This window comes from Pogona vitticeps, chromosome 13 (assembly GCF_051106095.1).
Source record: "Pogona vitticeps strain Pit_001003342236 chromosome 13, PviZW2.1, whole genome shotgun sequence".
NCBI lineage: Eukaryota > Metazoa > Chordata > Lepidosauria > Squamata > Agamidae > Pogona > Pogona vitticeps.
The window spans coordinates 19,404,149-19,430,306 of record NC_135795.1 but is presented as its reverse complement, the minus strand read 5'-3'; the positions used below and the strand labels follow the sequence as shown (position 1 = coordinate 19,430,306).

At 52.0% G+C, this 26,158-nt stretch overlaps 1 protein-coding gene across 2 annotated transcripts; it reads left to right on the top strand.

Annotated features, from left to right (window-relative positions):
- The first annotated feature begins 620 nt into the window (after positions 1-620).
- On the top strand, positions 621-23,479 carry SREBF1 (sterol regulatory element binding transcription factor 1). 2 transcript variants are annotated; one of them, XM_072982474.2, is made up of 19 exons: positions 621-1,015; positions 7,649-8,008; positions 8,887-9,059; positions 9,664-9,789; positions 10,155-10,370; positions 10,789-10,903; positions 11,230-11,420; positions 11,693-11,897; positions 12,476-12,660; positions 14,243-14,504; positions 15,169-15,335; positions 16,132-16,300; positions 16,956-17,064; positions 17,294-17,397; positions 19,037-19,169; positions 19,384-19,534; positions 21,000-21,185; positions 21,938-22,052; positions 22,622-23,479. In XM_072982474.2, exons 1-19 carry the CDS (start codon positions 910-912, stop codon positions 22,843-22,845), a joined length of 3,297 nt encoding a protein of 1,098 aa, XP_072838575.2. In that variant the 5' UTR covers positions 621-909; the 3' UTR covers positions 22,846-23,479. The 2 variants fall into 2 exon arrangements, with proteins under 2 accessions (XP_072838575.2, XP_020669636.3); XM_020813977.3 differs by lacking the exon at positions 621-1,015 and adding an exon at positions 4,988-5,146.
- Positions 23,480-26,158: the final 2,679 nt, after the last annotated feature.

Here is a 26,158-nt window from a genome sequence, read left to right as displayed (position 1 = left end):
TGCAGCTTGGAGCAAGGAAGCCGCTTCACCTGTTGGATTGCACCCCCTGCCAGCCCCAGACAGAGTCTTGAGCTGGGTTTTAAAAAGGGGGGGGGATTGCTTTGGCTTCCTCCCCAATCGCAGCTTGAATCCTGTGCATGCTGGTGTCCTTGTTTTACTCAAGAGGAAGCCCCATTACAAGCCAGAAGTGTGCATTGCCCAGGGAGGAAGGAAGGAAGGAAAGAGGGGGGAAAGGGAGATAGATATGCTGGATTTTGGCATATGGGTGGAAAAGGCTGGAAAAAAAATCACCATGCACCGGGAGACCTATAGATAGATATATAGATATATATGCATGGTGATTTTTCCAGGCTTCCGTACATAATATATATGCATATTTTCCTGGTGCGTAGTGCACACACACACTTTTTCTCAGTGCATGGTGCATATATATATATATATATAAATCCAGGATATAGAGAGCCTTTAAGGAGCTGGGGGCTGCTTTCTTCCCCCCCCTCCTCCTTCCCCATGGAAGGCAAGGAGCTGTCACTCCAGCCGGCTGTGGGGGGCGGGGCTTGCTGCGGGAGCCCCGCCCCCGCCCCCACCCCCCCTCCCCCTCCGGAGCCGGTCGGAGCTCCAGCTGACCGCCGTTCCCTTTGCTTGCCCGATCCGGCCCTGGAAGGGGAGCTGGGCGCCGGGCCCTAAAACCTTCCCGCTTCGGAGCCTGGAAGGGGCTCGGCTCCGTGTCGACCCCCCGATTGCTGCCGCCTGAGCCGGATCCATTCGCCCACCGATCCCCTGCCTACCCTGCAGGGTTGCGCGGTGGGTGGACAGAGAGAGAGAGTGAAGGCTTGCCAAGAAAAAAGAGAGGCTCCTGAGGCCCCCCCCGGGGGGGGCTCATCCAGGGAACCCCCCGGGCAGGGCAAGATGAACCGCCTCGCCTTCGACGAGGCTTCGCTGGACGGCCTGGATCCTTCCCTGACTCTCCAGGAGTCCCATGACATTGACACGGCGCTGCTGAGCGACATAGACGGTGGGTCCCTACGCGGGGGGGGGGGGGGAAGAAAGGGGGGCGAGGGTGTGCAAGAACACCTGCTAAGAAAGAAAAGAAACTTATTTTTATTGTCCTGGGGAGTTTATTAGAGGCCCCCCCTTTATTATTATTATTATTATTATTATTATTATTATTATTATTATTATTATTATTATTATTATTATTATTGCACGGGGTGAAGGGGAACCGGGTGTGTGTGTGTGTGCTTTGCACGAGGGTCTGAGATTTGTGCAAAACCAGGTCAGAAGTCTGTTTCCCTCTACATACGCTGCTTCGGTTGCTACCAGCTCTTTGCACATGTGTGTGTGTTCACACATTCCCGGGGACCCACGGCTTCCTCCCGCCTTGTGAAAGCACACCCCTCGTTCTTTTTTTTTTTTTGAAATTTGCCTAGAGGGTGACCCTGTTCTTCTTGGGGGGGGGGAGAGAAACCCCCCTCCCCGAGAGTCCTAGGCTGCCGCCCCCCCAAGAAGACCCCTTTAGGATTTGCTTGTCTGTCGGTTGTCTCTGGGCTTTTTTTGGGGGGGGAGGCTTGGGAAGGGGGGGGTCGTTGCTCTGCATGAAAAGAGGAGGGGGCCTTTTTATGGCTATGGTGGGGCTGAGAAGGTGGAAGAGTTTTGGACATCAGGATTGGGAAAAGACCCAGCATGGCAGACGTGTGCACTTTTAGGGGACAGAGAGAGAGAGAGAGAGGGAGAAATCTAAGTTGTGGGAAGATTCGCACACATGCTCTTGGGGGGGGTTTCATTCTTGTAAGTTTTCCCCCTTCATGGCATCTGGGGGCAAAATTCTCTCCCTTCTTCCCCGGGGGGGGGGTTGCCATGTAACCATGTGCTTTTCCTTCTCCCCAGCCCACTCCTGGCTTTCAGGGGGAAAAAAAGGGTTTTGGCCCCTGGCAGCATCAGCCACCCAATCTGTCTATGGGGTGGGGGGGTGGAGGAAGGCAAGGAGCCCCGAGTTCGGGAAGGGCTGTTTTAAAAAGAAAAAAAAAACCAGCCTGAGAAGAATTACTGAACAGAAGAAAGTAGTAAAAACCTTCTGCTTGCAAGCCGGGGCCCTGGCTGGCGGCCAGATGTTGGCTTCGCTGGCCCAGCGCCCCACCCACCTCTTTCTCATGTGTTTGGTGGTGGTGGTGGTGGAGGGGGGGGCTGACGTCACAGCCTGGGTTACTGTCGGTCATTTCCCTCTAAGAGGAGAGAGTTCAGCGCCTTCTGCTCGGCCCAGAGGCCTGCAGCGCTCAGGGGCCGCCCGGTGGGACCCCCCCTAAGCTTCTTGGGTCTTTCTATACCCCCCCCAAAGGTGCCCGGGGCCTTAAATTGCAAAACCCACCCTGAATTGGGGAGCTTCTTGAAAAGCAGCTGTGTGTGGGGGGGGGAAGACACTGGCTTGGCCCCTGTTATGATTTTTTTGGGGGGGGATGGTTGCTGTGATGATTACGCTCTCCATAGTTTTTATCCAGCACATTTCCTGGGGGGGTTTTAAAGGTGATCTTTGGTTCCTTCTTGCCGCTGCCTCGGTCTATGATCCTGTGTTTCTTAGGCAGCTGTTTTTAGTTGACTTTCGTGGCCTCCCCGTCGTGGGCAAGGTTGGAAAAAAGATGATTGGAACCAAGAGGGAAATGTAAGAATATTTGGGGTTTATACTGGCCAATTGCGTTGGAGCTACTGCTGTGCTTACCAATGGTTGGAATCTGTTCTGGAATAGATAACTGAGTGCAAATGGAAAACCCCTTATTGACTGGGTTCAGGAATCCATTCAGTGATAGTGCAGGCCAAAAGAGCTATAGACTTAGTTACAGAAGCCACTAAAATTAGCTCTTTGTTGAGTGACTCTGCTCAACGGTGTGTGTGTGTGTGTGTGTGTGTGTGTGTGTGTGCCTGCCATGGTGGCATTGAGGTATGGAAGCATGTTGCACTCGTTTAGATGCAGATATTTATTTGTGCCTCTAAGAGGCAGGTGCACTTGTCAAAAAAAAAAGTACTTTTGCAAGTGTTTAGGTCTCTGCTGCTCAAGAGAGAGAAGGGTGGAAGCAGGCGGCTTCTCCTTTTGGGTGGCCACTGATACATCATCCTCTTCCACCACCAGCCAAAGAGGACGAAATGTAAAAGCTGCACACCCAGATCCAGACATTGGAAGGCTGGCTACAGAACTGCAAGCTGGCTTGTCTTTAAAAAGGGGGTTCCTGCCCATGTTTCAGGGTCAAGGGAGTGGAAGAGCGACAGAGAAATGGGTCTTTCCCCCACCCCATCTGTTCCTATAATATTCCCTGAGTCCTTTTGGTGGTTGGTGGGGGGGGGAGCTGCTTCCACGATACACAAGAGGTAGAACTGGGAGATGTTCCTACTTGGGACTACAGGTCCCCAAATCCCCGTATCTTTCCCTGCCTCCCTGCGCTTTCAAGAAGCCCGGATCATCCTCATTGGTCAGCCGCTCCATGCGACTGTGTGAAAACAGCTGGTTTGAAAAGCAAACACACTTTCGTGATTTCAGGGGGTAACCTGGAGTCAGTGTCAGGAGTGGACTTTTGATGTGGGGCCGAGGGTGAGACCCCATGTCTGGAAATGGGGCAGAGACGGGTCTGGTGTTGACTAGACACCACGTGGCCGTCTCCCCGTGGCTGGCAGGCAACTCTGTCTGGGTGCCACTGCTGGTTTCTGTGCCTAAGTTCGTGTTTGCTTTCTCGCTGGCCTTTTTCTTTCTTTCTTTTTTTTTGGCAGAGTTTGGGAAAGTTTATTTTTGGGGGTGAACTACAACTCCCAGAATTCTCCAGCCAATGTGGCCCTTGACATTCTGGGACTTGTAGTACCCCCCCCCAAAAGGAAAAGAAAGCCTTATCAACCTCTCCTCTGTATCTTTAATTTTGGAGGGTAGCTTTTTTTAAAAGCCTCCTGGACCTTTCAAACGATGTTGGCAAGATTGTTCCGAGTGCGAAAGAGCAGATAGCATTGTGATAGATCTGTTGGGATGGGCATGAAATAACCATTTTGTGACCCTAATAGGAAAGAGTGTTTTCTTGTCAGGCGGTGTGATGGATCCAGCTTGTCCTTGCTGTTCTGTGCATGATTTGTCTCAGGGTTGCCAACTTCCTCACCTCACTGTGCTCCTCTGCCTGTAAGGGATGGTGCTTTTTTTCTCAGCCATTAGACTCATCTGATTGTTGACTTCAGAGAAAGGTATTAAAGACACAAATGCAGGAATCTGGTCAGTTGGCAATGAGACAGAAGGAAGAGGCTTTGTCTAAAGTTGTACTTTGTAAGGTGAAATAACTAACTAAAAAAAAAAAGAATGGCCTAAACTGAGTTTCCCCCTCCCCCCATCATTTGCCATTTGTATACACTTCGTCTTCAACTTTAAATATTGTCTTTCAATGATTTAAGCCGCCTTGGGTCCTTTTAAAGGAAAAGAACAGGGTAGAAATATTTTAAATGAATACAGTTAATAAATTCAAGACTGAATTGAGGCTTCGTATAGACCATTAAACCACCGTCATCTACTAGCACCTGAAAGATCCCTGAAAAAAAGCCACAGTCGGAGATAAAATCCCATTTATTGCAGGTCCCGGTCGTAAAATATTAGATGGCCAGGGAGCATCCAGGTAACGCAAGCCGGGCATTCGTGTCGAATCGCACACACTGGGCGGCTGGCGGGGCCCGTGACCTAAAGTAACCCCGGCTGCCTGCTGCGGCAGGGAAGGGGTTAACCTAGGATGCACGGCAGTAACCCGGGGACGCCATTCACCTTGGCGGGCTGCAGCCTCCCACCGGCGCCGGCCCTGATTGGCCCAACCACATCACCTCATGCTAAATCCGTGATTCACAATTCCACCCTCCTTCCCGCGTGCTGGTTGTTGGGGGGGTGTGTGTGGAGGGAGGGAGGGAGGGAGGAGGAGAAGGAGGAGGGAGAAGACGGCCAAGGATGGAGGTGTTTAAATATGTAGCTATGCACTACACATTTCTGAGTTGCACTCTTCCCACAACGGGGTTGTCGAATCTGGGATCACGGGAGGTTGGAGGCGCCTAACTAGGTCCAAGCAGTAAGCCTTCCCCTCTCTAGCCGGGGCAGAGGGTCTCCACACATCTGGATCCCCTTGGATGGATGACCCTTTTGAAGGTACCCTCTCTCGCCGAGCAATGTCTTCCTTTCCAGATGCACAGCCTGGTCTTTTTTTTTTTTTTGTCTCCCTGGAGAAGCATCCTTCTCTCTCCCCCCCCCCCCCCCCAGTGTGGGGCTCAGAAGGGGCTTGGGATGGCACGCATTGCAAAGAAGGGCAGTTTTTCTTGGGGTGTGTGTGTGAATGCTTGAGTACTCCCAGGGTTGGCGAAAGGCTTTGATTGACTGGGAGAACCTTTAAATTGGCACAAAGTCCTTTGCGGGAGGGTAAAAGTGTTCCCAGGGAAACACCGTTTTCTACACACAAAAATAAAGTTTTCCTTAGCTTCCCAACTTGGATTTACTGGTGAGGGTCAGATTTTTGGAGAGACCTGCCTTATTTTCGTTTTTTCCTTCGGATCAAAAGGCAGCCTTTTAATTTAGCGCCCTGCTTACGAATATGTGTAGGACGGCTTTCAATCCAGAGAGGCTTTGGGGGGGGTCTGCTTTCAGATTCCCAATTCAGACCGAAGTTGGAGAGGGAACGGGAACACGCAAAGAAATACGTTGCCATTGATTTTGCACGCTTCGTTTAATCTGTCTCACCTCCCTTTTCTCGAGCAGCGTTTGCAAGGTTTCCATCTTTTCTCCCATTCATGCACAGCAGCCCAGGCTGTATTATCATGATGGACGAAACCCACTCTGAGTTGGCTCAAGTTGTTGTTATGTGAGATGACACTTTTGCTCCAGACGGGCAGATTTGGAAGTCGGCCTCAAGGGGAGGAGGACTCCTTTCCTGACCTCACAAAGAGCCCCTTCTGGACCCGTTAGGTCTGTTTCTCGAGGGCATGTCACTCTTGGGTCCGAGCCCAGACGGGCAGCTGCGGAGCATGTGATCCGCTGATCATGGAGTGACGAAAGTGGATCACGAAACGGGAGCAGGTGTCTGGTGGGGCAGAAGTTCCAGAAAGTGGCGCTAAAGTCTCCCCCTCCGTGGATGAACACAAATGAAGGAAAGCTGGGAGTAAAAGCTCATTTTTTTTTTTGGACCGCGGTTCCAGAATGCACCAGGGAGTTGCTAGCCCTTTCCGGTTCCAGTGTATTCCCAGTCAGGGTGGCTAATTGCCCAATACATTTAGTGCCTAGGATTTCCCGTCCGCCAGGCCTCTGACCTTAATTCCTTAGCAACCCAACTGTGAAATGAATATCTCCCTTTATTTATTCTCTCTTCCTGTTTACACTCACTCACCTTCCCCCCCCCCCCCAAAAGAATGCCATTTGGGTTTTTTGTTTGCTTGCCCCATCCATCCTCCTCCCCTTTGAAAATAAAAAGGGATTCAATTGAGCCTAGCAACTGAACTTGACTGCGAGGACAGGTTTCACTAAAGACCAGCAGGACAGACCAAAGGCTTCTATTACAGCTCACTTATCAGGTTCTACCTGTTGTTGTTGTTGTTGTTGTTTTAAAATCATGTGGTGAACTGCTTTGTGTCTCAGTTTCAGAAGACAGGCAAGATATACGACAGAGATGGATGAAGCAGCCTTGTGTCCTTCTGCGTTTGACTTTATGCTTCCTGCTTTTGGGGTTTAAGATATTTTAAAAAGGGAGGAGCGTGTGAGATAATCTGGAAACAGAACTGCAGTTAACTGGAAATTTGGTAAATCCTGACTATGCCAAGCATCCATTGAGGTCTGATCGTCTTTGTGTCCCTCCGATTGGGGAGTGATCCTATGCGGAAATAGAGGCCGTTTCAGACTGCTTTATGGAGTGCTCTGGTGCCATCTATTGCCACATCAATGTATGGGAAACGGCGCTCCAGCCTGGCCCAGCTCCACCTGTAGGACTTCTACCTTTCGGGGCTGAGCTGGAGCGATTCCAGGAGGCTTGTTTTCGGAGAGATCGCTTCCTGGAAAGAGCCACCCTTTGCAAAAGTATAACCTGATAAATGTTGGCAAGTTTTGGGACCGAGTCCTGGTCCTGAGTCCAGGTCTTGGGTACCAAGTCTGAGTCCTTATTATTAAAAACAGCGTGTGGGTTCCGCGTTGCGCGTTGAGCCCAAATCATCGGGAAAAAACAACCCAAGCCAAATCTGGGTTGCGTCACTGGTAGGACTTAAGTCCGGCTTGACAGCAAGTCCCCCCCGTCTCAAGTCCCCATCCCGGCTTTTTGGTGCCATCGGGTGTCTGCTTTTGCAGTGGTCTGCACTAGACAGCCCTTAAACGCTCCCACTTTTCTGCACTTCGTACTGTCTAATTTCAGCTGCTAAGCAGGGTCCGGACTGGGTTTGTCCTTGGGTGAGAGAGGGCTGGGGAACACACGGACGCTCCAGGGAGGGCTAGGAAAAGATGCTGCCTGGAGCCCGTAACGAAAGTGCCCTGAAGCAGGGTTGCCAAGCCTGGTCTGGATGGATGGAGACTTTAATCCTAAACAAAGTGCTTCATCCGTTCCCCCTGCCAGACAACCAGATGCTGTAGACCGTAAGTTGACAAATCTTCTGTCCTTCTATCACGTTCTTTTTACAGATATGCTCCAGTTGATCACGGCCGAAGACAATGACTTCCCCGGTCTGTTTGATTCGTCCTTTGGCACAAACGCTCGGGCAGAGCCCAACCCGCATGGACCTAGCTTGTTCAGTGGCTACCTGGGGGCTAGCCAACCCCCTGCCTCCGGCTTCTTCCAGCTTCCAGCGCCACCGCCAAGCTTCCACCCCCCTCTGGCGGCAAGCCCAACCCCGATGGATGTCAAGGAAGAGCCGGTGGCCGCGACAGGCGCCAGCCACCCGACCCAGCTCCCTGCGGCCAGAATGGCGTCCCCGACTTTCGTTCCGGCCACCAAGGCCCAGTTCGCACCACAGCCTCCAGTGGGCTTCCCCAGTCCAAAAGGTATTCATTCCCATTGCATACATCGTATCTTTTCCAATGTCTTGTTTCGGGTAACGTCAAATGCCACCGAAGAAACCAGCAGATAAGCGAAATCAGTCTGTTCGTACCGAAATTAGATCTATGTTTCTCAGCCTTTTTTTAAATCCACGCCCCAACTTTTGATAAACATTAAAAAAAAAAAAAACACAATGCCCTTCAAACCCTGTAATCCAGTAATTGCATCTGAAAGTTGAAACACTGTACTTAGCAGCAAAACAATGCATTTGTAAAAGGTTGGGGAAATATTTATTCCAATTTAATTTGCACTGTTTCGCAGTATTGGACGCCATAGGATGATAGAATAAGCTCTGTACTAAAGAAAACAGTCAGCATCATTGTTTGGTTTTCCATTTCCCTGCAAATAAAGTTAAAATATAGGTGATGGAACTTCCTGTCACATGAATTGCACACCCTTCCCATGAAAGCTTGATACTCCATGGTGAGTGTGTATGTTGGGGGGGGAGTATGGCCAGCTGGTTGAGCTTCAAAGAATTAAAACTCACACACACACCGTGATTGAGAGAGAAGATAAATATGATATTTTGGCTGAGATCCTGGTTGCTTTTAGTGCCATCCACTGCCCTAGAGAAGACCCACTGAATCAGTGTAGACTTGGTGAGCCGACTTGTCCATAGGGATTTAGTGGTCTTACTCTAGTTGCAACTGGCTACGCTAAGTAGTGGGATGTCAGCCTTTGGTTCACACAAGATCGTAATGGATACCCCACCTTACAAATATTACCCTTTAAGGATCTTATCGATCGCCCCCCTCCAAACAGAAATGGCTTGGAGCGCTGTGCCCCTCTTAGGTCATTCTCGGTCTCCCTTCCCTTCTTTCAGCTTCCCAACCGGGAGGGCACCAGCCTGCATCGCCTCCGACGTCCCTCCCTGCTCCGACTCAGCAGACCCAGCCTGCCACCCCTATGCAGACACCGCTCCAGAGCATCGCCCCTCAACCGGTGCTGACCACCACCGCCGCTCAGGTCGTTCAGCCGCAGATACAGCAAGTGCCGGTAAGAAAAAGAGCAGGCAGCAAAGTCTGTTTCTTTGCTAGCCAGTCCGACGTACAGCATCAGGAGCACCCTTTATTTCAAGGCTGAAGAAACCTTCACTTGGGTGGGAAGTCATGTTGCAAAGTTTTGCATTTCTGGTTAAATTCCCCTAGCTATGAAGTACTGCAGGGAATCGTGGAGCAAAATTAGCTTCCCGTTCCTCCCCAGAGTAGTCCACCCTTTTGCTCATTCGTTGACACTTGCAGACTCAATAACTCACTCTGAGACATTAGTAAGAGAAATAATAAAAAGACTTCAGCAGACTTTAGAGAGGGAGAAGAGCATTGAATAGAGAGGCGGGCCTCTCTTTGAATTCAGAGGCAGGGAAGAGAATGATTGGTTAATGCTGTTCATGATGGACAATCATCACAGTCCAGAAAGTTCCCCTGCCAGCCAAACCTACTAAAGGCAGCATGCGAGATTCGGGGGGGAAAAAAATCCAACAATACAAGTTTCACCATGGCCAGGTTGTTTTTCAAAATCATCTATCATCCTCTTCATTGCTTCATCGTCCTCTTGGTGAGCTCTGTTCTGTATCAACGTCACCCCTTCCTCTTCTCCGCAGGTCCTTCTGCAGCCTCACTTCATCAAAGCTGACTCGCTGCTTCTAACGGTTTCGGCAGCCAAAACCTCCGGCATCACCTCTCTGGCCACCACCACGGCGGTCCCGTCAGCCCCTCTCCAGATGCCCGTAAGTCCTGCCGCCTCCTCAAAAGTCTGCTGTGCCCCCCCCCTTTTTAAAAAAAGCTGCCAACCTCTTTAGAGCTGTGATTTGGGAGAAAGGGTGGTGTTAATTGATAATGGATCTGCCAAAGGGCCAGGGCGAATGGGGCATCAATGGAGCAATGATTTTTAGGAGATCCACTTCAACTTTTTAGACTTGGATGGAAGGGAAAGACCGCCACCCCCACCCCCCCAGTAGGAAACCAAGGAAATCCTCAAGTGGGCATGGCCGGATCAATGGCTCTCAATGGCTCTTGGTCATGATGATGGGTATCAACCGAGGGGGGGGACCTGCTCCCTGATAGTCACACCTCCTCTTATGCTCTCATTCAGGCTCTGGTGAGCGGGGGTGCCATCCTGGCAACGGTACCGCTGGTGGTGGATACGGACAAGCTGCCCATCAACCGTCTGACTGCCGGGAAGCCGTTGGTGGGCCAGAATAAAGGCGAGAAACGCACCGCGCACAACGCCATTGAGAAGCGCTACCGCTCTTCCATCAACGACAAGATTGCGGAGCTGAAGGATCTGGTGGTGGGGACAGAAGCCAAGGTATGCCTGCCGGTGATGCTCTTCCACGAGGTGGTGGAAAAGGAGTTCTTGGCGCCTGCTGGTTGCTCTCTCCCTGAACCATAGCCTCTTTTCTGAAAGGTCCACAGCGTCGTTCTCTGCTTGCTGTGGCCATTCAGATGATGAGGGTGTAAAAAAACCCTAAGGCTGTTTTTTTGTCCTGCATGAAAAAGTGTGTCTCGATCCCTCGTGGCACGTGATTCGAAAGAACAAGGCCGCCCGTACAAATTTTCCTGCTCCTAAATGAGTGAAAATACCAGCATGATTTTGCTGTTGGTTTTAGCAAATGCATTTTGGGAAAATCCATCTGTCTTGCATTCCGTGTGGGAAACCCTTGTATTTTCCCCCCCTTTCTGGTGACGTCTCCGTGACCACCAATTTCTCCACCCTCCGTTGGCAGCTGAACAAGTCGGCCATTCTGCGGAAGGTGATTGACCACATCCGCTTCCTGAAGCAGGCCAACCAGAAGCTGAAGGCAGAGAACATGGCCCTCAAAATGGCTTCCCAGAAGAACAGTGAGTCTCAGACCTCTTGGTCCTTTAAGGGGAGGGATCAGAGCCAGCCTTTGGTGGACTATGAGGGTGTGGGGCTGATAGCTAAGGCCACCGTGTCATACCTTCTAGTACGTTAGGGTCCATTTCCAATATTGTGCAGGATCACTTGATTTACCTCCAATGGCATTTTCGCTCAGCACATGTCAGAAAGGGTTGAGAGCCCTCAGGAGACATTGACGCTCATGGTCAAACATGGAGGCGCTCCTGCCTTAGTTTTTTATTTTGGTGCCATCTCTTAAATCGTGGTCAGTTTTGGTTCTTGGTTCACGACTCTTCCACCTCCACAGCGTCCCTGAAAGACCTGGTGGCCCACGGTGCCGGGAACACGGAGGACACGGCTGAAGGGATCAAGCTGATGGACGCCCTGACGCCACCTCCGTCGGATGCAGGCTCCCCTTCACGCAACAGCCCGCTCTCCCTCAGCGGCACCAGTGGAAGCGACTCGGAGCCAGAAAGCCCCTTCTGTGAGGAGGCGAAGGTGCGAGCGGAAAAGCTAGTTGGAGAACGGGGTGTGTGGGTGAAAGAGCCAAGAAGAAACCGGAGGGAAAATAATAGGATTTCCCTCAGGAGGAACCTGTTTTGATTCTCTCCACAGGCGGACCTCTGTTTGAGGGACTCCTGTTTTGCAATGTTCCCATCACAACTTGAAAATTTATTCATTCCCCCATTTAGGCTAGTTGAGGGTGGCCCAGGTATTTTCTGCAGATCTGCCCAGGCTTGTTCGTTATTCTTGTTCTTTCCTTTTCGCAGGTGAAGCTAGAGCGGCCGGCACTCTCCCCAAACAGCTTGGGGATGCTCGACCGTTCCCGCTTGGCGCTGTGTGCGTTTGTCTTTCTCTGCCTCTCTTTCAACCCCCTCTCCTCTTTCCTGGGAGGCTCTGGCTCCGTGGCCCCTTCAAACTTAGCTGGCGCCAGCGGCCCTGGGCGCAGCATTAAGTCCGAGAATCAGGCTCAAGGTGAGTGTGGGGCTGAGAAAACGGGGTGTGTGTGTGTGTGTGTCCCACGGACAGAGAACCTGCACGTTGGGTTCATCCTTGTGCAGAGCACCAGCTCATTGAATTTGGGATCTGCTCTGGGCTTTTATCTGTACTTTACGACCGCTATCCAAAATCCACCGCAGTAGCTTCAGCACTCTGGATAGCTCCGTGAATGTTCAGACTAAAATATCCATTTAAGGAAAGAATTAAAGATAGTACAGCTCAAGTTCTTGGGGGAAACAACAAGTAATGGCCAAAAACCTACCCTGCGAAATCGAGAGTCACTGGTGTAGAGGTCCCTGTTGTTTAGGACAGATTATGCTGTATTTTTGCCCGAGATGGGATAACGGTGAAGATTCTTCTACTCAAGACTCCGGGTTTGAATTCTCCCGGAGAGCCATAAAACTCACAGGGTGGTCTTGACATTTTCTTTCTCGCTCAGCCAGTCCTCCCTCGTAGAACTCTGGTGGGGATTGCAACAGGGCAAATGGAAGTACTGAGTGTCTTTTTAAGGAAAATCAGGATGTGACTATATCCCTTTGCGTCTCTATGCCCAGATGCTCCTGTCACTTGGTCTCAGTGGCTTCTCCCGACCATGGTCTTCTGGCTGATCAACACGCTGGTCATTTTCGGCGCCTTCGTCCGGCTCTTTATTTACGGGGAGCCCATCACGCGGCTCCACTCCGAGTCTTCCGTCCTCTTCTGGCGACATCGCAAACAAGCTGACCTGGATTTGGCACGGGTAAACATTTGCCTTGAGCTGGCTGGATAGCTCAGTGGTTTCAGCATCTGGCTGCGGAGCCAGAGGTTGGGAGTTTGATTCCCCCCACGGGGCCTCCTCCGAGTAGAACCAACCCGTGTAGCCTTGGGTGTAATCCTAGGGTACCCCTGGAAGGGTGAACCACTTCTGAGCATTCTCTACCTTGAAAACATTGAAAAAAAAGATTGCCGTAAGTCAGAATTGACTTGATGGCAGATAATAATAATTATTAAACATTTGACTTTATTTTGGAGTGGATGAGTTGTTCTGTATCCACTTTGTGCGCCAGTTTTCAATGAATTCTGTTGTCTGTTCCTGTCCAGTTTGAATCTGTTCTGAAAAACTTCATGGGAAAATTCACCTTGATTTTTTTTTCCTTTGCAACTTTCTTGAATGTGCAGATTTAAAGGCCTTTTTACAGGCTTTGTTCTCTAAACGGGGACTGACCTCATCTTTCTTGCCTTGCCCTGTTAAGGAGAAAGGCGGGGTAAAAAAATACTTCAAATCTATAAATTAATAAATAAATGGTCATTCTGCCAGCCAGCAGGCCGTTGGTGTTTTCAAAAATTTGGCAACTGTTGGTTCTGTTTTGAGTTCAAAGGGCTTTTCATAGACTTCTTTTGTGTTGTTTTTTTCCTCTGTCTGTTTCAACAGTTGTGTTGAAAATTCTTTCCAGTTCATAAGCATTTTCATATGGATAATGTCCTGTATGTATTTGTCTGGAGCTTTTTTTAAAAAATAAATCTCCAGGTGCTCAAGTCATGTCACAACTGGAGTCCTACTTCTGGGGAAAAGGCAGGACGCCATTCCAACAGAGAGGTTGATTCAAATGTGTTTTGTACACAACTTTGGAGCAGAGAAGAACCACATTGCAAAATCTGGCAGCCGTGGTCCAATGTGCATGTCAAACTGAGAAGTGTGAATTAAATTGGTTTCATCCGAAATGCAGACCATGTGAAATTCGCCATCCACTCTACGCTGTAGGATGTTATGTGTACAATCTTGGTAGAATCCGGATTCTCTGATTTCAAAGGATCCTGGAATCCCCTCTGGATTTCAGACCTGAGATTTGGCATGTGGAGCTGTCCACGGTGCTGAAACTCTTGGGGTTTTTTTTATGAGATTGGAGGCACCAGCCCTTCTTGCTTTGTTCTTAGAACCGTAGAACTGTAGAATAATAAAGTTGGAAGGGACCCTCTAAGGCCATCGAGTCCAACCCACTGCTCAGGCAGGAATCCAAAGCAAAGAAGGTCTGACCGAGGGTGGTTCCATTTTCTCTTGAATTCCTCCAGCGTTGGAACGCTCACCAACTCCCGAGGTCATAGGTTCTGTTGTCGTACTGCTCGAACAGTTAAGAAGCTTATCCTAATATCGAGCCTGAATCTCGCTTGAGCCCTGTTGTGTGTCTTGCATTCTGGAATGATTGAGAACTGATCCTGCACGTCCACTGTATAATTAACCTTTCGAGTGTTTTAAGAGGCTCTCCTACTTTCCCTCAGTCTTCTTTTCTGAAGGCTAAACAGGCCTAGTTCTTCACAAGGCTTTGTCTTCCCGCTTCCCTCAGGGCGATTTTGCTCAGGCGTCCCAAAACTTGTGGATGGCGCTCAAAGCCCTTGGCCGGCCGCTCCCGACGTCCAACTTGGACTTGACCTGCAGTCTCATATGGAACCTCATACGGCACGTGCTCCAGCGCCTCTGGGTGGGCCGGTGGCTAGCCGGGCGAGCTGGTGGGTTCTTCCGTGACCAGGAACTCAAAGCGGACGTGCGCAAGAGTGCCTGTGATGCTGCGCTGGTCTATCACAAGTTGCACCAGCTGCACATGACAGGTAATAACATTGGGTCACCGCCCGAGGGGCTCGGAGGAATCCTGAGCATGTACAGAAGCCCCTTCCCTAAAAACTGGGTAAATAAAAAAATTGTAGTCCCCTACTTAACGTCTTAGCTCTTTCTTCTTGAGTTGACAGTCTGGAACGCCATGATTTCTGCCTGGAAATGGCGAGAATTTCCAGAACTTTATCCATTTGGCCCCGGGGTGGAGAGCCTTCAGCCATGGGGCTGAATGCAGCCCAGGTTGGCCCTCTGAGGTTCTCCATCAGCCTGTACTCCCTTTTCTATGATACTAATTTTTGGTGCTTTCCGAGCTTCTGTAGGGGGTTTCCCCTGCTTCTAAAAGGCTTTGGCCCACCCCTGTCCCAGCTCCATATTGACCCTCTTTAGCTGCAGAGGATTTCTTGTGGTTTCTGGGAAGGGTCTACTAGAAACTCCAAGGATTGAACGTGGACCTTTATGCACGTCATTCCTGGTTTCTACCATGGTGTTAAGGTCCCTCCGCCACACCCCCTCTTTCCTGTTCCTGAAACAAAGCTTGGGGGGCCCCCTAGGTAAGAGCCTCGGCTGACCTTCAGCTCCCACAGCACTTCAACTTTTTGGGGAGGGAGCTGGGGGTCTCCATCATCAACTCACGGGTCGCCTCCTTTTCTTCCCTCCCAGGCAAACACGTGGCGGGACACTTGTCTGCCATCAACATGGCCCTCAGTGCTGTCAATCTGGCAGAGTGTGCGGGCGACACCATCTCTGTGGCCACCCTGGCCGAGGTCTACGTGGCAGCGGCGCTGCGTGTGAAGACCAGCCTCCACCGGTGCTGTCATTTCCTGGCAGTAAGTTTGGGGTGTTTGGGTTTGTGTAGGGAGAAGGAGCAAGCTCCTGACCTCCGTTTGGGGCTGGCCTGTCCATCCAGACAGCTAGTCTTGGGCTCCTCGGTGGCTTGTGTTATCTCTTCTCTATTTTTTCAACAGAGCGATGAGCCAAGCCAGTCTAGGGTAGCAGCTAGGTTGTGGGACTGGGTTCTAGATCTGGCTTCTAGATTCTCATTCAGGACCCCACTGAGCCCTTGAAACTCATGGGACGACCGTAGACCTGGTTCTCTCTCTTTCTCTCTTGAACTGTCCTGTCTCTCCCCGTATCGGGGTAAACATGGAGATATCCCCCAAGTTGAGTTCATTCAAGGAACATGCGTTTGGGTGATATTTAAGGCCAGGGTTGCAGAAGGGAAATGGCCACTTATGCGTTACATAAGTTGAGGGAAGGACTGATGGAGGGGTAAGCAGTTTCTGCATGGCAGGGAAGGCGTTCATGCGTTCTGGAGAAGAGCGTGGCATTGATCGTCAAACAAGAGAGCCATTTTGGAAAGCTAGAACCTGCAAAGGCTTGAACCAATTTGACGGTCTCAACTAGAGTAGACCTATTGACCCAGTGGGATTTGCTCACCATTTTGCCCCATGGCGTTGACACCATTCTGCCATTGAGTCATAGGGTCTACTCTAAGCAATCCGTGTCAGGGGAACGTTCCACTGGTTCCTGCCTGGTTTCCTCTAATCAGATCAGAACAGCCACGCGGTCCTCTTGGGCTCTCCTTCTGCTTCTCTGACGTGGCCTTTCCCTTTCGTGGCACAGCGTTTCTTCCTCAGCAGCGCCCGGCAAGTGCTCCTGTCCCACAGCGGGACGGTCCCTCCCGCTCTCCAGTGGCTGTGCCACCCGGTCGGGCACCGTTTCTTTGTGGACGGCGACTGGGCTGTGAAGAGTTGTCCTCGGGAGAGCATCTACAGCTCCACCAGCAACCCAGGTCTGTGGAGGGCGAGGGCTAAGCGGATGCAGGAGGGAGGGGGCATCCGATATAGGGAATGGGGAGCTCTGGATTCGAATCCCCTCTCAGGGGTGGAGCTCCTAGATGGTTCTTTCTCAGCCTCACATCGCAGCGTTGATGTGAGGGTAAAATGGACAACCACGGAGGAAGGCTACCCACCACACGTCGGGGCAAAGATGGTGAACCTCATTCACCTCAAGGGCCGGATGAGCGTTCTAGCGTTCTATCACTCAAGCACTCTAGAGGTGGGTGGGCCAAAAAGGGAAAAGGTGGGACCTGAAATACCTGCCTGTTCTTGTTTAAAGCTATTACTTCCTGGGGAAGCATTTTGCTTAATTTAGAAGGTGGGACAACATCCAGAGGTTGGGAAGGCCTTCAAGAACAACACCGATATGGGGGTACAGAATAGGCCGTCTGGGGATCCCGAGAGGATCGGACTGAGTCCTGCAAGAGCCAGATTTGGCTTTTCTTGCCCTTCAAGAAAGCGTTAAGCAAAATTGAGTAGAAGACTTCACAGCTCATGCATGGGAGAAGGTGGGGCTCTTCCATTGATCGGTACCCCCGAGTTCAAGGTACGCTTTGCATCACATGGGGGGGGGACTCCTCTGTAACAAGGCGTCTTTTCCATTCCCAGCGGACCCTCTGGCTCAGGTGACTCAACTTTTCCGGGAACATCTGCTGGAGAAGGCCCTGCTCTGCGTCTCTCGGCTGGAGAGTCAGGCGCCCGTCAGCCACGATGAGGGGTAAGTCGGGGGGAGAGAGAAGACTCCACCTCTCCCAAGTATGTGCACTTGGATGGATAGGGTTTCTTTTGAGTCGCTCCCCTCTGGGAGGACCAGACCCTCCCCACATCGGTTGTAAATCTTCTTCCAATCCGACGAAGCCCGCGTCAGGTTAAAGCTCTTGGCACTCCACGCGGGAAGCAATATTCTGGATACACCTTTGATTCCTCTCTCTCTGGTCTCATTGCAGGGAGTTCTCCGACGCGTTGGAATATCTCCACTTCCTCAACAGCTGCGCTGATGCTGTTCCCAGCCCGATGCCCTCCATCAGTACCAACATGGATGGTGCCACAGGTGGTGATGCCCTGGAGTTGTGCTGGGCTGGGAGAGGCACAGGAGACGGGAGGAGCAGATCTAAAAGGGTGGCCTGGAGTCTCAAGGGTTTGGGTTAGCATTCAGGGCAGGAGCCTGCTTCCCTCCGTCGGTAGACAAACAGCATGAAAGGACAGGCCCAGTCATTTCTTGAATTTTAATCTTATTTATTAGACCAATGAGTGGGAATGGAGGCAGGGTCTGTTAAGGGCAGCGTTTTTTTGGTGTTTTTTACCCCCCAGCTGACCCCATGCAAGTGATGACTGTGCATGGCTCTTTCAGCACTCTGGAATCAATACGGATGTAGTCGTGTTAGTGGCCTTAGTGGATAGAGTGATAGACTAGGGCTCCGGAGACGAGGGTTCGAATCCCCGCTCAGCCCTGGAAATTCATTGGGGGAGTGTAACTGGCAAAACCACTCCTTAAATATCTCAGGTACCTTGGGGAACCCTACTAGGGTCACTATAATAAGTCTATTCTGACTCAAATATAACTCTTAGAGTTAGTAACAAATGGTAGCTTATTGTAGTTTTACAAAGCAGGACTTGGAGGGGACGGAGAAAAGCTATCAAAACTGCGGGGATAGCTCAGTGGTTGAGGTTGACTGTAGAGCTAGAGGTTGGGAGTTCGATTCCCCCACTGGGCCTCCTTGACAAAGGCTGGATGATCCACAGGGTCCCTTCCAACTCTGCAGTTTTAAGAGTATGATGATGATGTTAGTGGCAACATGAAGCTCTGTTTTCAGAGATCATCTGGCTCTGAATGTCAGATGTTTGCAGATTTCCCAGAGAGACCTTCGGCTCTCCTGGGTTTGAAAACAGGAGGATGGTGACATCCAGAGTTTGGGAAGGTGCTTGGGCAAAATGTCTCGGCCAGCTTGGCCGGAAGCGATGCCAGCTGGAGATCCAAAAGAGAACTTATTTAAGGGATGGACGGACGGATGGGTGCTTGGTTTGTTCCAAGTAGAGATAGGTTGAGGTCGTGTTGAGAAAGGCATGGGCTCGTGTGGCGTGGGTGTTTGGAATTAAGGGTGGAAAGTAGAGGTGGGCACGAACCGGTTTGTCCCAGTTTGGCAAGGTGGTCTCTGTTGCTCCCCTGCCCTGCCTCCTCAGTCAGCCACTCACCGGGCCCAGCGTGGTCGCTTCCAGCCCCTCCTCAACAGATCTTCAGGTCCCAGCAGGAGCTCAGCCTTCTCAGCTGTGCCTTCGTCGGCTGATCTCCCACTCGGGCCAGGGTAGAGAAGTCTGTGCTCTTGCTCGTGACGGGGAGATGAGCTGAAGAGGTGGGAAAAGCAAGCAAGCCGGGCCTGGCGAGGGGCTGCGATCAGCTGAAGGCGCAGGGAAGAAGAGCAGCCGCCTTGACGAACCGGGACGAACCGGCTCGTGCCCATCTCTAGTGGAAAGCCTGGAGCGAGATGCTTTCAAGTAGTTTGGATCGCCACGGCCTGAGGCTGATGGACAGGTACCTCCCACCAAGGCAAGGTGGAGAACGAGGATATAGCCATCTGGGGGGCCGAGGAGCCCGGTTTGCTAACCCCAGAGGTGTGTGTGTGTGTGCATTGACAACATCAGCCAGGGGCTCATTCCTCCCCCCCCCTTTCCCCATTTGCTCTGTCTTCCAGGCACGGACCCAGTGGCTCACTGGTGGGCATCCGTGGTTACCATGGTGATCCACGGCCTGCAAGGGGACGACGAGGCGGTGGAACGCCTGTACCCTCTGGTGGAGTCGATGCCCAGATCTCTTCAGGCGCTGGAGTAAGTGGGCCGCCGGGAGACAAAGCCTTACAGGAGGTGCAGGCCAACCTGGCGGGCTGAAGGGGTCCCCTTATTTCTCCCCCCCCCCCCCCGGATTCCACTCTGGGGCTGTCTGTCTGTTTCAGATCCCTTGCGTGGGATGGATTGGGGGGCCATGATTTTTCTGACGGGAATCGATCGGGGTGGATATGTCTTGTCTTTTCCCCACTTGCAGGAACCCTCTTCCCTGGGCCGCGCTCCACACCTTCAAGGCTGCGCGGACGCTCTTGGGCAAGCTGGATTCCTGCTTGGGCCAGTGCGACAAAGCCGGGGACTACCTGCGCGACAGTTTGGGAGGGAACGCCTCCGCCAGCGCCCTCGACCGAGTGAGTTATGGGGCGGGTTTTTGGGACCGTCCCGGGACGGGGGTCCTCTGGAGGGGGCGACATCGCCACGTTTGGAATTTGGGGAGTCGTGTTGGGGGAGGGCGACACACCTCGATCTCCCTGGAGGCGGGGCCTATCACAGAAGGGGAGGAGCCTATCCCCTGGATTGGCGGGCTGGGATTCGGGATGGTCCCCTGACGCCTGGGATTCTGGGCAGAGCTTGGCAGGCCATTATAAAAAAACCCTTCCCATTATTTGGGACAGTGTTTGCCAGTGGAATAATTGATGCTGCTTCTTACACTGTAGGAGAAAAATAACTTGTCTTACTGCCTATTGCCTTTTTTGTCACTTGGGGCAGGGGCTTAGACGTCTTCAAAAATTCCTCTTGAGATTTCCTCTAGAAATGCCCTTTTCTAAGCTAGTTCGCACCGAAGAAGACTTTTCTCTCCATCCCCGTTTCTACATTTTGGATCTCATTTTTGAAAGTCCGTGGAAAGAAACGGCTCCTACCCTAGATTACGAGCTGTTTGGTCCACACAGTTCCCTCAAAATTGTTCTCGTGTGAAAAGATTTGTGGGGAAGACAAAAAAAAAAGTGTCGCCATCTTGGCAGGCCCGGGGGGGGGGGGGGGAAGGTTTTCATGATTTCTCATTTTCGTAAAGAAGCCAGGTGCTTGCGTCCTCCAAGGAAAGGAGAAAAGGGGGTCTCGAGGGTTGAAGGTCTGAGCCAAGAAGACTTCCCCCCCCCTCCTGCTCTGTTTGGTTCTTATTCTGCACCCGTCCACCTTCCGATGTTCCCGAGAACCACCCGTCGGGCACCCCCCGGCAGCACCGGCGGTTGCAGACACCGGGACGCTGTGGTGCGGCGGAGGTTGTGTGTCCGTGTCGGGGGTGCATTGTAGTTGCATTGCATGTGAGGCCACAGGTGTGCAATGCCCCTCCAGTGCAGCCCCGAGGCGGCTCTGTAACTACAGGTGGGCTGCGGGGGGGGGGGGCCACGGGGAGGTGGCCGAAAGAAGAAAGGAACCGCAAAGGCCCTCTTTCGGGTGGAAGAGGTGGAGCGGACTCTTCTCTCTTCGTGGTCCCTGTGTGTGTGTGTGTGTGTGTGTGTGTCCCAGCAACACGTCATCCTCATCAGAGTGGGAAGGTCTCTTTCTGGACTACACTTCCCATCATCCCCTCACTGTCAGTGGATTCTGGGAATCGTAGTCCAGGAAAGGCACTTTCCCCCCCAAGCCGATCAGGCAAAAACAAAATAATTTAAAAATAAATAAATAAATGAAGAAGACAAAAACGTGGCCCCTTAAAGAGGAGCAGCTATATTTTAATCGGAGCTTTCATGGACGAGTCTATTTCCCCAAGTGTTTCTCAAGCTGCGATCTTCTTCCTTTTGTGTGTGTTTCAGCCACGCATTTTCCATCAGCCCTTGTTTTTTCTCCCTCTCTCTCTCTCTCTCTGTTCTCCAGGCCATCCAGTTCCTCTTGTGCGACCTTCTCCTCATCACTCGCACCCGGCTCTGGCAGCAACAGATGCAGGCCTCTCAGCCCCACGGCACCCCCTACCAAGCTTCCGCCCTGGAGCTGCGGGGCTTCCAGCAGGAGCTCAGCAGCCTCCGCCGCCTGGCTCAAGCGGACAAACCCGCCATGCACAGGGTGAGCGAGTTTGGCTGGCCGCGGGTTCCTGCCCCCTCCAGACGGCTGAGCTCCCTGCACTCAGCACCATCAACAACATGCTGCGGGGAAGTAAATTCAGAAAGCTGCCTCGGGGGTGAATGTTGGTCTACTGAAGCTAAGAATAGGGACCCTCTTGCCCGTTTCCCTTTCAGTGTAGTGGGGTGGGGCTGATGGTAAACATTAGCAAATTTAAACGTAAAACTCTTGAGGTCAGGCCCTTAAGACAGAAACGTCAGCCTTTCGGAATGGGGAGGAACTTGTGCAAGAGCCTGGGTTCGCCTTAATGGTGGGCGGTCCCTAGGAAATGGGTGCGGACAACTGGCAAAGCCCCAAGAGGGGACGGATTGAGCTGCAGGGATTGCGGCTCCCAACCCCTGATCTAGCAGCCTCCCAAGATCGTAGATAAAACGAGAGTCTTGGCAAGAGAGGAAATTGGGTAAAACCAATGAAAACGCTCAGGGGCTGAACCCAGAGCCTTTGGGGCGCAGTCAGGGTACTCGGCTGCAAAGTGTAGAGACGGGCCCGCTCAGGCATGTGCCCTGTGTTGGAAGCAACGTCTCTGTGCGGACAGAAACGGGGTGTGTGTAGAGGCTTCCATCCTTCTGAACCAAAGCCCGGGGGTTTTGGGAAAGAGGAGTGGTCCATCCAGGTGGCTCAGGGTGGACGGGTCAGGGTGCCCTGGGATCACCTGGGGGTTGCTCAGTCTTGAGGGCTTCTCTCCTCCACCCCAGGTGTTCCTTCACGAGGCGACAGCCCGGCTGATGGCCCGTGCCAGCCCCACGAGAACTCACCAGCTTCTGGACCGGAGTCTGCGCAGACGAGGCGGTCCCAGTCTTCTCAAAGGAGGTGAGAGAAGGGAGGGTTCAAGGACGCTAGGGACTGGCTGGTTCAGGGAGCCCCGGGGGTCTGTTTGTGCACCCTGCAGGATGCACTGAAGCCTACGCAGGATGTTGACCGATCCAATGGACCCTTTCCTTTCGTGATGGGTTGCCCTGCTTTTCTCCAAAAGAGAAGCCAAAGAGGCGTACAGTCTTAGAACAGATGATATGAAAAGCTAACCGTGGCGTAAATTATTCTCCTGTCCCCGTCCTTCTGCTGACCCAGTGTCCTACAAGGACGGAAGGGGGTGCTTCAAGCTGTTCTAGGGTGGAGTTTTAGGATCACAAGGTTGACCTCAGAAGACATCAGTGGGATTATTTGAAAGGACAGCCGTTCAAGCCAGGCTCTTATGATTCTGGGTGCTGGTGTTGGAAAGAAAGGGCTCTGCCCAAGACTCAGGGTTAACTTGGGGTGTGGGCGTGGGGGGAGAGCACCCTTCCTTGTCTCCTTTCCCGGAGACTTTCTGCCTGATGCTGAGCATCGTCCTGGCGTCGCGTCTCACCTCGCCTGAGCGTCTGTCGCTGTTTCCCTTCCAGCCCGCGAACCAGAGAGCCGCCCGACAGCGCGGGAGCAGGCCGAAGCGCTGCTGCTCGCCTGCTCGTACCTGCCCCCCGCCTTCCTCCTGGGGCCGGCCCAGAGGGTGGGCATGCTGGCCGAGGCGGCCCGCTCGCTGGAGAAGCTCGGCGACAAACGGACCCTCCACGAGTGCCAGCAGATGATCATCCGGCTGAGCAGCGGCTCGACCGTCACCTCCAGCTAAGGGAGCAAGGACCGAGGACTGGCACGGGGTGGGGCGGGAGCTGGGGGCGAGCTTCGCGGAGCACTGTTTCGTGGGGATGTTCACAGGGGAGAGGCCAGGCCTGCCGACGGCTCGTACCCCAATGTCCCCAGATAACTCTACACGGTTACTCTCTTGCCTCCCCTAAGGCATGTGGGAAAGCCAGCCTTCCACCCCCACCCCCCTGCTTTGGCTACTGTGGGTGCTGAAACACAGGGGGCTAAAAGGGGGTGTGCTGCTGATTTGAAAAATGTGAGGGGTGTGGGCTCTTTTTGCTCCTGCTGGCAACTTGAGAAAGGTGTGCATGATTGGCTTTACGAGGCATCCTTGAAAAATTGAGTCTTTTGGCTTGTAGCGACACACACCCAGGTAAGATACACTGAAGGTACACTTCTCCTTCTCCTTCCACTCGAATCTTGATTCTCCGCTCTGAGACACACACACCCCCATGTCAAGTGGAAATGGAGTTTGTAAAGGCTGTGGCCTCTGCATGTTAGAAATCAGGAGGACATTTGCTCAGTTCTTCATCGTCCATTTCGCTTGTCTCGACGAGACGAGGCACTTGACAGAGAATTTTAAAACCCCGCCAGATTCCTCGCCTTCAGGAGAGAGAGCCCCTATGGTTCTCTTGTTGTGGTCCCCATAATTAGCGCTAAATACCTCTGTGTAAAAATGAGTCTTGCTTCCCCCATGGAGCAAGGAACAGCCACACCCGCGAATGCAGAGCAAGCGCAGGACGATGGGCTGATGGTTAAGAAGCATGAAGCTAACCCATCCGCGGCTCCACCTTCTTAAACACCTGCGAAATCAGGTCTCGGTCCCTAGTTTTATATATTTTGCCCAAGGCATGCAAGTTGTGCAATTCTGTGAAAATCACACCATTTTGAACTAATGAAACTCTCCCCCCCCAAGGGGGAATTTCATGCAGAAGGCTGTTCTCACAGCGGGAAGAACAAAATCAAGAGGGCCAGCGAAGGCGTTTGCCCTCCTCATTGTCGTGTAGCAGCTGCGCATCCTTGCGCAGATGACGTTGGCAAAGATGTGAAGATTTCCATCCCTTGTCTAGACGTGATGATGAGTCTGCAGAAAGTCCTCCTGTATCAGCTTGCTTTGGTGGACCTCTGGTGTCAGATTCCCAACATTGCAGGGTTCTCTCTCTGTCTCTGTCTCTGGCCAGATGTGAAAAGCTCTTGAGTCACTTGATGGAGACCTTACTTGTTTTCCCTCCCTGGGTTGTTGGCCAGCTTCTGGCACCACCAGAAGGGCACCTGGGACTTCTGTCCTGGGATGGAGGAGGAGGGAGGGTCATTTCTGGGGGGAGGCACTCTCCATTTGACCCCTAGAGACATCATGTTTTTTGTAGCATATTATATTCCTGGGGTGTTTTTTTGGCTACAGCATCATTACAGGCAGCTTCTCCCAAAGGCTTTTTGTTTCCTGGATGCTTGTGGCTTCAGTTACCTAACAGAAGCGCTCCCAGATCTGCAAGGGGCCCACGTGCTCGCAGCCAGCGCTGTGGTATCCTCTCCTGGTCGGCATGACCCAAATGGCTTTCCTCGGTTGCCACTGCAAAGCCTTGATGGTACGCTCACAGGAGGGGCAGAGAAAATGCTTCCCTTGTGGCTTTTTTTTAAAAAATTGGCCTGTTAAAGGCAGAGGCGCCGGGCCGGAAAAGAGAAGGTGGCAACCCTGTTTATGGCGAAAACTCCCCATTGTGTGTGGTCTGAAAGGAGGAGGCGGGAGAGGTTAATTTAGCATCCTTGGGTATCTCTGGTTTGCTTGGTGGAGGAAATGGAAGCTCTTGACGAGCGTGCCATAGCTTTGGCTGCCTCGTTTCAGCCTCTGCCAAGATGGCGTGACCGTCGTGGCGTCTCCCAGATGTGATGAGCCATAAAGAACTCAGCCATCGGTCCCGGAGTGGTGGAGAAATAAAAACAGTGAAGAGTAGAAGTTAGCCTTCTTGTAGGCCTTCTCTCGTAGAAGCCAGTAATAAGTGTGTTTGTGTGTATAGTATATACTCTTATATACAGATAGATAGCATACACACATTTTATATATCTATCTATCTCTGTCTGTAGTATATTCCACCATTTCCGCTGCCTGCCCTGCTCCGCCCTGGTTCTTCCATTAAAAGTTATTTTCATAAGGTTTTTTTTTTGTACAGACGATAAAAGTAAAAAACCACAACTACTTATTTATATCTCTCCGTCTGCCGCTTTCTTTTTCTTAACCTAACCCCCCCCTCCAGGTTTCGGGGATGCAGGCCGGGGGAGGAGAAGTTCCTAATCTATCCATTTAAAAAAACACCATCCATACAAAGACTACACACTTCTGTTTATAGCAATGCCAAGTTTTTTTGGTGTGTCAAGGCAGTGGTTCCCAACCTTGGCACCCCAGATGTTCTCAGACTACAACTCCCAGAAGCCTTCCCCACCAGCTGTGCTGGCCAGGATTCCTGGGAGTTATAGTCCAAGAACATATGGGGACCCAAGGTGCGGAAACCCTGATGTAGAGGCATCTGGTCCAGCGTTATGGGACGGAAGAGGCAATGCACCATGGATGTAACAGGGCCCTTATTTACGGATGTCTTTCCACCACACATGTGGATCGGCAGATGTTCACACCTTACCCACACAGAATTCTGTATTACGGGGCCATCCTTAGGACCGGGCGGCCGGGGTGTTGCCCCAGGATTCCAAATATCAAAGGGAACGACATAAAGATTGAATCCCTTGGCAAGTGTTAGGAAGACCTGGAACACCACTCCCCCTTTTCTTTGAAAGTGGCTACTTTCTTTCCAGGCGACTTTCTCGTGGTGGATTTGCACCCACACCTCGGGACGGAGAGGGTGGGAGATTCCGCCCCCTTCTCCGTAGCTGCTGAGGTGGTTAACTATGCAGGGGGCCACATTCGTGGACTGCCACCTGTCAAGCTTCTCCGTGTGTATGTGTAGTTGTTTGATCGGTTGACCACCCTGCCGTGTGGCATCGGACATGGCTTCCCATAGGCGAAGGTGTGACTCCGGAGAGGGGAAGCGACCGACAAAACGGTGAAACCTCTCCATGGTTTGGCACCTGTCTTCCATACGATGCTCCGAGCAGGTGCTCCTGTTTTGTCTCTTCACCAGATTGGGTTCAGGAAGATCCTGCAAACATGGGAAGTTGCTTTATCCTGTAGCCCAGCATCGAAGCCTCTGGCTTGCAGTGGTCGGTTGCCTGCGAGTTGAGGAATCGCCCTTTCCTAACCCTACCTGGAGACACCCAGCTTAGCTTCTCGAAACCAGACAAGACTGTAT